Source organism: Sinocyclocheilus rhinocerous, unplaced genomic scaffold, assembly GCF_001515625.1.
Source record: "Sinocyclocheilus rhinocerous isolate Xijiao unplaced genomic scaffold, SAMN03320098_v1.1 scaffold5141, whole genome shotgun sequence".
Lineage (NCBI taxonomy): Eukaryota > Metazoa > Chordata > Actinopteri > Cypriniformes > Cyprinidae > Sinocyclocheilus > Sinocyclocheilus rhinocerous.
The window spans coordinates 38885-50264 of record NW_015660493.1 but is presented as its reverse complement, the minus strand read 5'-3'; the positions used below and the strand labels follow the sequence as shown (position 1 = coordinate 50264).

General features: G+C 42.0%; 1 protein-coding gene across 1 annotated transcript in view; it reads right to left on the bottom strand.

Annotated features, from left to right (window-relative positions):
• Positions 1 to 4650, bottom strand: part of LOC107724991 (E3 ubiquitin-protein ligase UBR5-like) — a 77047-nt gene extending 72397 nt beyond the window's left edge. The window contains exons 1-2 of the mRNA XM_016534106.1: positions 4395 to 4650; positions 1751 to 1769 (exon numbers count right to left, since the gene is read on the bottom strand). Coding sequence (XP_016389592.1) covers positions 1751 to 1769; positions 4395 to 4456 — 81 coding nt within the window. The 5' untranslated portion in view covers positions 4457 to 4650. The remainder of the gene's footprint in view (positions 1 to 1750; positions 1770 to 4394) is intronic.
• Between the last annotated feature and the right edge of the window lie 6730 nt (positions 4651 to 11380).

The following is an 11380-nucleotide window of genomic DNA, read 5'->3' as shown; positions in this document are numbered from 1 at the left end:
GTTTTCATTTTTTTAGTACCGACTTGGTACCGAAATACCGGGTCTTTTGACAACACTAATGCAGAGGCAAGATGAAAAGAAAAAATACCATCTAAACTTTTCTAAAGACAGTAAGTTCCCCTCAGACATGCATTCATATAAACTCCTACACCTAAATGAATCGAGATTTGTTTAGCATCTCAACCGATTTGAATCGTCACATATTTGAATCGATTTTCAACCGGCTCGCGGTTAATAGTTACATTCCTAATTTTTGTATTTATTTTATTTCTTATTTATATTTTTTTATTGATATATTTGTATTTACATTTTGAAAAACGAAAAAAAGTGAGGCTCTGCTGGAAATCTTCTCTTCATTACGAAGGATTTCATTTTTTCATGCTGCAAGATAACAGCCCTTAAAACCAATGACTGGGTATGAAAATAGAGATTTTTAGGCCAAACAATCAGATATAAAAACAAATGCATTCAATTTCCACCAGGAAACCTTGGGTATGAGTGCACCAGGGACAAAAAACACACTTGGAAGGCAGCGTGCAAACGGCTCCAAATTGGCGGAGGAAAAAAGATTTCTCTCAGATGTTGGCCAACTTTAGTCCTTCAAGCTCTTGGACAAAAAGTGTGTCATAAACCAGCTGTAAAACAGTACAAATGGTTGCATACCAAAATCTAGTATATTGCCTAGGTAGGCAGCATTTTAATTCACCATACACTTTTTGTCTAGAGCATTTAAATAATTTAAAAGACACAGGGCTACTGTCTATGTAGTACATTCCAAATAAGTCCCTTATAAGGTTTCATTTCAGTTAGGATGCTCACTTAGTAGGCAGCTCACTAGGTTTTGGAACAGAGCCAATGTTTTGCTTGGCATACTTGGCACACTAGTACAGCAACATGCCTACAGCATCATCTGAACAATGATAAGCAATAGAGACAACTTCTGAACACAAACACCATGATGTTTACAAACGATAAGTCATTTTTCAAATTACATACTCAAATTATTACATACAATCATCTAAAGATTCTCATCTCATTTCAATACAATCAATACTGAACCACTGAGCAGCTCCTCTTTGTATATGACCTCTGTAGATGAACTCCGTATGAAAACAAGAGGAAAGACCTGAAAGCAGCTCCTGCAAAAAACCTTCGTCCAAGTACTCTAAAAACAAACCAAAAACAACATGAATATGCTCTCCCACAATACCATAATGCATGGCACAGCATATTATATTGGCAGGGAAATGGTGTCAAAAATTGGGCATAAGGCAAACACATGCATACACAAGCTTTTCAATGCATGCACTTCATGATACAAACGAAAAAGCCCAAGCTCAGCGACATCATACTGCAATGTGCACAGAGAATATCCTTGCACAGCAGCAGCCTAAGCTACTGAGATCATGCTGAATCTAGCATGAAGGGGACATGTTTGCAAAAAGGTCCCTCGTTTTCTGTCAACGCAGCGCAGCAGAAAAGCCTTCAAGTCATGGCTCATTATTGCAGGACGTATCAGTGGACAATGAAGGATGGAGGGCTCCATGTACACGCTGAAACGTTAATGACTAGTGCATGTATACATCCGTTCTGGGGATGACAGATAGTAATGAACAGGACAACCTAACCATAGTGGCGAGAAATGCAAGAATGTGATAACTTGTAGGGCACCAAGCGTCCAAACAAATTGACTCAAAACTGCATTTAATCTTGATGCAAGGCATGTTTTCCCTTTGTTGGAAATGATTACCTTTTGATGCATAAAGTGACTGAAACGCAATTCATAACACATTTTAATGTCATAAAGTAACATTTCCATGCATTAATTAAATAAATGGCACCATTTACCATAAAGAATGGCACCAAAAATATTATTACACTGCTGCATACTTAACTACTCTAGTTCTGACAGTGATTCACTCTCACAGCCTGCCACAGTCTTATCTGTTCTGCCAGAGTTTCAAAACCAAAAATATTTTTACACTTCTATTATCAATATAAAAGATCAACATTTGTTGGGGGGGGCTTTACACGAGCAGCTCGTGATCTGATCTTGGTTCACTGTAAATGCAGCAAACACAATCTCTGCATACACTGAGGTTTTAATACGCATTTAGGAACGCAACGTGCGGCTGTTACAAATTCACAGAATTTCCAACATTTTTGTGGAGAGATTAAACCATTTCATTAGATTTGTAACAAGACATTTTTTAAAACCTGTTTTCACACAAAACCAAAAATATTTTTACACTTCTATTATCAATATAAAAGATCAACATTTGTTGGGGGGGGGCTTTACACGAGCAGCTCGTGATCTGATCTTGGTTCACTGTAAATGCAGCAAACACAATCTCTGCATACGCTGAGGTTTTAATACGCATTTAGGAACGCAACGTGCGGCTGTTACAAATTCACAGAATTTCCAACATTTTTGTGGAGAGATTAAACCATTTCATTAGATTTGTAACAAGACATTTTTTAAAACCTGTTTTCACAGAAGCTATAGTTCCCTGCCAAAAAAAAAAAAAAAAAGCTTGCGGGTTAAAAAAAATGAAGACATAAGTATAGTAATTTTACAATAAAATATTTAACTGAAACTTATGAAATCAGAATCACTGATGACTAGTGCGGGTAGATTTATATAAAAAGTAATTAACTAATATTTACTTCTATACTAACTTGTAACATATACTATAACTTATATACTATATTTTATTGTACAATTCAGCTGTATTTCAGTAACAATAAAGTGACGTGACATGTGGCCAAGTATGGTGACCCATACTCGGAATTAGTGCTCTGCATTTACCCATCCAAAGTGCACACACACAGCAGTGAACACACACACACCGTGAACACACACCCGGAGCAGTGGGCAGCCATTTAAGCCATTTACACACGGGGAGCAGTTGGGGGTTCAGTGCCTTGCTCAAGGGCACCTCAGTCGTGGTATTGAAGGTGGGAGAGAGCGCTGTACATTCACTCCCCCCACCTACAATCCCTGCCGGTATGAGACTCGAACCCGCAACCTTTGGGTTACGAGTCCGACTCTCTAACCATTAGGCCACAACTTCCCCATAATAAGGTAAAATTATTATTATTATATTCGAAATGTTTGGCTTCCTAAAAACATCAGTGTGAATGTGGACTGAGACATAGCAAACAAAAAAAAGAATGAGTCCACTTCCTAATCCATAAAATTTTAAATTATATATTTTATTAAACATTAGACATTAGGCCAAACAAAAATTTGCAGCATATTAGCATTAAGTACTCATAAAAAATATATATATATATATATATATATATATATATATATATATGTTTATAATAAACATGCCTTTATTCTAGTGTCAAAATGGAAAAAAAAAAAACATTTATAACTTTGTGATGATTTATCTATGTCACCCTTTCTTTGATGGCTTCCACTAATGGTTAGCCTGGCTTGAGGCTGATCTTACAAAACCGATGACAAAATAAGCATTTTAAGGGGAGCATTTTAATTTTAATGAGAAAAAAAACCAACACAGCTTTAAAACATCCTTTAACCAACAGGAGAAGGCAAAGAGACACCCATTTTGTCCAAGGATGCTTTCAATGTTACTAGCCATGGATTCCTCATGCAGCTGTCATCAGACAATCACCACCATCACCAACTATCTGCAACCATTTTGACTAGTCAAGTTAACGAAATTTAGTTTGTTTACACATTTCAAGAAATGTAAAGTCACTGGAAGAGACTATGGTTATATTATAACTACAGCTTTTGGAATTGGATGTTTACGTCATGAAAAAGGAAATAAACAAACAAAGCATAACATTAAACTCAAACAATTCTTTATCTAAATCATCTTCAGTTCAAAAGATCCGTGTCTTCACGTTTATAAACAAGTGTTAAAATTAATTGTTCAGCCCTGGATATGAAACAAACCAGAAGGACAAACGTCAAAACACGTTTCACACTAGTTGTGATGTGATTTCCACCAACTTTATGAGGATAAATTAATTAAACGGATGAGCTCGCGCAGTGCTAAAGGCTAACCGGCTAACCTGAGAGGATTTTTATTCAGCGATTCTCTTCGCATTCATTCGGCGTATCCTAAAAAACACGAGTTAAATGTAATAAATAAATCGTACATTTAAAATAAAAGTCTTTATTTGACGTGTAAAGGCATAAATTTATCGCAGTTCCCTCTCTTTTCACCTCCCCATCCCCCAGCCCGCATTGTGTCTCCAGTCAGCCGGGCCTCGTTATTTTTAGACCCAAATGTCCAACCTTGAGCGTTTGCAGCAGACATAAAATACCCCAGATATTTTATTAACAATCTTTGATTGCGCTTTCACCTCATCCAGAGGTAAATACAGATCGCAAACCGCTTCTTTCTTATAAATACCTGTCATTTAGCTGGTCTTCGGTCCCGGGTAACGGGTGAACCACGAAGTGAATGGACGTCATGGGCTCGGTCCCGGGGAAATGATTTTGTGGGGGGCTTTTCTCTTTTCTTTAGGGGTTAGTTTTGAGAATGTGTGTTTTCTTCGCCGAAGGCAACCGAAGAGCAGAAATATACAACCTCCTCATCCACATGCCGCCATCTTAACTCTGTTTAAGCTTCTTGGGTCTGTTGGGGAGGATGCGCGTGTATTGGCGACGCTGATTGGTTGAGAGTCAGCATGTGTCGGCGAAACGGATTGGTTGGAGGGGATAAAGGAAGGGAAGGGGGCGGGGCTCACGGGTCATTTCCCATGTGTTGTCATTGTGTTGGCGGCGAGTGATCTGTGTGTCATTGTAGTAAATATACGACTGTTATCTGCATTCAGTCCTGATACGAAGCACTTCTTTGGCTGCTTTACAGTTTGAATTGATATTAAGCCCATGCCAAAATCTAGAACTTGATTGAGCCCCTGAGACATGATGCTTTGTGGCGTATGTTTGCACCCATAGGAATAAAGCAATGATGCCCACCTGCCTTACAAACACACACCTTTTCCACCTGTAACTGTGCTTTGCATGGATTCAAAGGCGTTCAATGTTAAGAAATTATGTTAATGTCAAATTTACTGTCAGAAATTCACTCAAATAAATGTCAAAATTGATGTTCTGTTTAGGCCTATTTGAGACTCACGGGGACCTGTGTCACGGTGGGGACCTAAATTGAGGTCCCCATGGGTACAAAAGCTTATAAATCATACAGAATGAGTTTTTTGAGAAAGTAAAAATGCAGAAAGTTTTCTGTGACGGGTAGGTTTAAGTGTAGGGTTGGTGTAGGGTGATAGAAAATACGGTTTGTACAGTATAAAAACCATTACGCCTATGTAGAGTCTCTACAAGGATAGCTGATAGAAATGTGCATATAACATCCAGCAGGAGGCAGGTTTTGCTTCATTTCAAAAGTATATTTATATAAGAGTTTATTTATGTTTTATTTCACCTCTATTACAGGACAACTGAAGAAAAGGCTCTTACCCAAACCTCTCTTTTCTTTTGAATTAAATTAAGACCAACAAAAATGAATCTTTGGCATCATTCTTACAGTTTCTAAAATCTTTATGACCAAATAATCATTTTGTATTTATTTATATTTCTCTTTATTATGCGATGCACTTTTTTTATATGTGATGCACTTTCAATTACCATTGAAATAAAATGTACAAACTGATTTTTAAAAAGGTCCGTTCCCTTCCGAACGGTCTCTCCCGTTGCGTGAGACGCTAAGGGGAAAACGGTTGGTTGAAAAGGGTTGAAGACGCCCCTGGAGTGAGGATTTCCTGCGGCCATCCGGCTCTTGAAGAGCAAGACTGAGAGCGAATTTCCTAAAGAGAAAATTTCAGCTCCCTTGCATGAGACGGACGGGCACAGTGAGTGCGATGCAGAAGAGTGTGGAGGTTCCAGCGGGGAGCCCGAAGTCCTTCCCCATTCTCAAACTCTGAGGCCGAAACGGACGCCGAACTCATCCGCGTCCTGTCAAAGGCGGTAGAGGATCTGGGCCTCGAGTGGTCGGCTCCGGAAGAGCCTGCCCATGGCCTGTTATGGCACTTTTCCACTGCATGGTACGGCACGGTACGGCTCGGTACGGTTCACTTTTGGGGGGGTTTCCACTGAGTACAGTACCTGGTACCTGGTACTTTTTTTAGTACCACCTCGGTTGGGGTTCCAAGTAGAGGTCTACACGGAGGACCCGAGACCCGAGGACCCGGGACCCGACCCGGGATCCGTACGGGTTCGTTGACTATTTGCATCTATTTGATTAAAAATAAAACTTTTTTGGCCCATTGTATGTACATTAAAATAATAGCTATTAATAGCTAGTAGTAAATCTAATTTAATTTTGATTTTAATCATAAAACACCAAAAAAATATTTTTTATATAATAGAAAAGCTGTAAATAAATGCCCATTGCAGTTAGACCATTTGCCAGGGAAAATGTGCATATAACGTCCAGCAGGTGGCAGGTTTTGCTTCATTTCAAAAGTATATTTATATAAGAGTTTATTTATGTTTTATTTCACCTCTATTACAGGACAACTGAAGAAAAGGCTCTTACCCAAACCTCTCTTTTCTTTTGAATTAAATTAAGACCAACAAAAATGAATCTTTGGCATCATTCTTACAGTTTCTAAAATCTTTATGACCAAATAATCATTTTGTATTTATTTATATTTCTCTTTATTATGCGATGCACTTTTTTTTATATGTGATGCACTTTCAATTACCATTGAAATAAAATGTACAAACTGATTTTTAAAAAGGTCCGTTCCCTTCCGAACGGTCTCTCCCGTTGCGTGAGACGCTAAGGGGAAAACGGTTGGTTGAAAAGGGTTGAAGACGCCCCTGGAGTGAGGATTTCCTGCGGCCATCCGGCTCTTGAAGAGCAAGACTGAGAGCGAATTTCCTAAAGAGAAAATTTCAGCTCCCTTGCATGAGACGGACGGGCACAGTGAGTGCGATGCAGAAGAGTGTGGAGGTTCCAGCGGGGAGCCCGAAGTCCTTCCCCATTCTCAAACTCTGAGGCCGAAACGGACGCCGAACTCATCCGCGTCCTGTCAAAGGCGGTAGAGGATCTGGGCCTCGAGTGGTCGGCTCCGGAAGAGCCTGCCCATGGCCTGTTATGGCACTTTTCCACTGCATGGTACGGCACGGTACGGCTCGGTACGGTTCACTTTTGGGGGGGTTTCCACTGAGTACAGTACCTGGTACCTGGTACTTTTTTTAGTACCACCTCGGTTGGGGTTCCAAGTAGAGGTCTACACGGAGGACCGAACCGTGCCGTGCCGTACTGAGCCGTGCCGAGCCGAGTCGTACCACGCAGTGGAAAAGCGCCATAAGACGAGTGATACCTGCCGGGAAGTCGTCAACAGTCCTCTCACCAACTCCCCGCCCCGTTCTTGCCTGTAGTTCATGACGAGCTCACCAAGACGTGGCGCGCCCCGTACTCGGCCCGAGTAAATCTCTCTACAGCAGCGGCTCTCACCACCGTTGACGGCGCTGATGACAAGGGATACAGCAAGCTCCCCCCTCTGGAGGAAGCAGTTGCTGCTCATTTGTGCCCGCCATCCGCCCTCGGATTAAAGGCCCACGCAGCGCATCCCTCTAAGCCCAGCAGGACCACCTCGGCGCTCGCCAATAAGGCTTATGCAGCGGCTGGCCAGGCCGGGTCGGCGCTGCATACAATGGCGGTTCTCCAAGTGTTTCAAACCAAGCTTCTCCACAGCATGGACAAGTCTGGCCAAGAACAACAGGAGACTTTCAAAGAGCTGCGCACAGCAACAGACCTGGCTTTGTGTGCCACAAAAGCAACGGCGCAGGCGATCGGCAAGACCATGACCAGTTTGGTGGTGCTGGAGCGCCACCTATGGTTGAACCTCACTGAGATCAGGGACGCTGAGAAGATGGCTTTCCTTGACTTTCCGTTCTCGCCGAAGAGCCTGCTCAGCCCCGCTGTGGAGGAGTTTGCAGAAAGGTTTGCGGAGGCTCAGAAGACGTCACAGGCGCTGCGTCACTTCCTCCCCAAGCGCTCTGGCCCCGCGGCTGCGGGCCGCCAGAAGAATCCCACCACTCAGCCTGCAAAGCCGGCGCAGCCTCAGCCTCAACGGAAATCTGAGTCTGGGCTGCAGAAGCGCCCCCGGACCGCGAAACGCTTCCCCTTTCCGAAGCATCAAGGTCCCTGCCCATGAGTTGTGCTGGACCCCGAGCCGCCTAAGCTGTCCTGATGCGCTAGAGAGGATGAGGAGGGGCTCTGTTCTCGCCTCGGCCGGAATGCCCCGAAAAACAACTCGCTTTCATCCTCCATGCCTCCGAGCACCTCTGAGCAATGGAGTTTCGTTTCCAGCGGGTCACGTCCTGCAGGTACCCGAATTTTTTATCGCTTTGATATCGGACCCACATACAGTAAAGAGCAAATTTCCTCTTCACACTCTCTCACGCACTCACGCGAATGCAAGTTCCCTGCCTTCTCTCGGCGAACTCTCATTCGCAAAAATAAACCCTCGCCTCCCGTTTCATGGCTTAGGCAGCCATTCAGGGAGTATCAAGTTGGGTTTTGAAGACAATTCAGCGAGGTTAGTCGCTTCAGTTCGCTCGCAGGCCACCTCGCTTCAATGGCATTGTTCAAACTTCTGTTCTGGACAACGAAGGGCTCATTCTCCGACAAGAAGTGCAGACATTGTTTGCAAAAGGCGCTGTGGAAATAGTGCCCCCAGCGAACAGCGAGTCAGGCTTTTTCAGCCGCTACTTCCTCGTTCCAAAGAAGATGGCGGGCTCAGACAAATTCTCAATCTCAGGCATCTGAATCGCTCACTTATGAGATGGCTGTTCAAGATGTTAACTCTAAAACAGATCCTCACACAAATATGCCCTGAGGACTGGTTTTTGATGGTGGCTGGTCAGGGAGACCAAGTGCTCTCTCCTCCTAGTGGCCCCGCTCTGGAAGAACTAGGCCTGGTTCCCAGAGCTAGTGCAGCTCTCAGCAGCAGCCCCGTGGCCCCTTCTGCTGAAGTGATTCTCTGATCTCGCAAGCTGAGATAAGGGAACGAGCGTTGCGTCACTTGCCGTGCTATAAGCTGCACACGAAATGACGACTGTCGCTTCAGTCGAATGAGCTGATGAATGGCGCTTTGAAAGTGACGTGACATGTGGCCAAGTATGGTTACCCATACTCGGAATTAGTGCTCTGAATTTATCCCATCCTAAGTGCACACACACAGCAGTGAACACACACACACACCGTGAACACACACCCGGAGCAGTGGGCAGCCATTTTTGCTGCGGCGCCCGGGGAGCAGTTGGGGATTCGGTGCCTTGCTCAAGGGCACCTCAGTCGTGGTATTGAAGGTGGGATACCACCTTCAATGGGAGAGAGCGCTGTACATTCACTCCCCCCACCTACAATCCCTGCTGGTACGAGACTCGAACCCACAACCTTTTGGGTTACGAGTCCGACTCTCTAACCATTAGGCCACAACTTCCCCTAGGGGTCCGACTTATATAGGGGTCGGCTCTGCCCTTTCTGGTGGGCTAAAGTGCCATTGGTTTGTGCAGCTACACAAACGTGAACAAATCAGGCTTCAGTACAGAGTAAAACAGGAGTTTTCCCCTTAGCGTCTCACGCAACGCTCGTTCCCTTATCTCAGTACGTCAGTAACCGGAGCGTTTTCTACACAAACTATAAGTTCATCATTCATATCTGAGAAACATCAGAAGCTCAACATGCCAACAGAGTCTTTTCTTTGTTTATTTTATTATTTTATTCAATTTATTTATTTATTTCATTAAACCATTTTTGATTAGGCCCTATTGGTAATATGAAGATATTAGCTTTAGGACAATGACATGAAATATCTGTGTGAGTTCATCTTTAGTGACATCAACACTCTCAAGGACAATCAGTGTGGAGGTTGAAGTTATTTTTAACCAAAACTTTGTTTAATGAGTTGAAGAGTGACTTTCTGTAAACACATCACATACTATACTGGGAATCATGTGGGTGCTCGAGTTTAGTGCACTTTGTGCTCGGATGAGAATCTGCAAACAGGAAAGATTCAATGAGCTAAAAATAGTGAACAGCTCCTGGATGAAATGTGCTTCTGATGCTTGATTGGTCAATCACTGCATCTGCAGTCCAATATTGTTGTATGATTGAGCATTGTCCCAAAATAATGGTAACTTAAAAAAAATAATTTAGCATACTTTAGAATCAACCTAAAATAATCAAATTCATAACAACAAAACTCATTTTTATGTATTAATTCAGGTAAAAATGCCTCTTTAAGGACATTTTTTAAGCTATATTTATTTAATATAATCTCTCTGTTCTTGTTTCTTATTTGACTCCACACTCATCTTTCTTAATGCAAAATAAAATTGGTAGCATCTAAAATAACTGGTTTTATTAAAGTCAAATGTTATGTATTATTTTGCATCACTAAATAAACCTAAATACATTTACCAACAACACTATTTTTGTGGGTTAAATGAGGTAAAAAAAAAAATGTTTTTAAGGTAATAATTGCCTACTTTTGTAGGCAAATGGATATTAGCTGTTAGTTTCTCATTTTACTCCACACTCATCTTTCCTTATGCATAATAAAATAATTTCAAGTCAAATCAATATTTCATGTCTGTTTTTTTATTTTATTATTAATGAGTGTCTCATTGAGTTTGCAGTGAAAGGAACACACTAGAAAAAAGGTAACATCTAAAATAACAAAAAATAAGTCAAAAATAGTGTATTATGTAACATTATCTATATGCATTGATTTATACCAACAAAACTCATTTTATTCGGTTAAATCAAATTAAATAATTTAGAAATAGCTCTTTTTTAAAAGTTGCCAGCCACAAGCAGCATTTTTGACCATTTTCACAAACATTTCATGGCCCCAGAATAATTGTTGTAAGAATATCTGACCATGAAGTCCCGATCTGAATCAGAAGATTTGCGAAACCCGCTCCGAGGTTCCGATCTGAATTCAAATAATTCGCGATCCGCTCTCTGTATTCCCTATCTGAATGATTCGCGAACCATTATTTCAGTTCATTTCAATTCGCGAAGTGATTCACGAACCCACTCCGAAGTTCCGATCTGAATCAAAAGATTCACGAACCCGCTCCGAAGTTCCGATCTGAATCAAAAGATTCACGAACCCGCTCCGAAGTTCCGATCTGAATCAAAAGATTCACGAACCCGCTCCGAAGTTCCGATCTGAATCAAAAGATTCACGAACCCGCTCCGAAGTTCCGATCTGAATCAAAAGATTCACGAACCCGCTCCGAAGTTCCGATCTGAATCAAAAGATTCACGAACCCGCTCCGAAGTTCCGATCTGAATCAAAAGATTCACGAACCCGCTCCGAAGTTCCGATCTGAATCAAAAGATTCACGAAC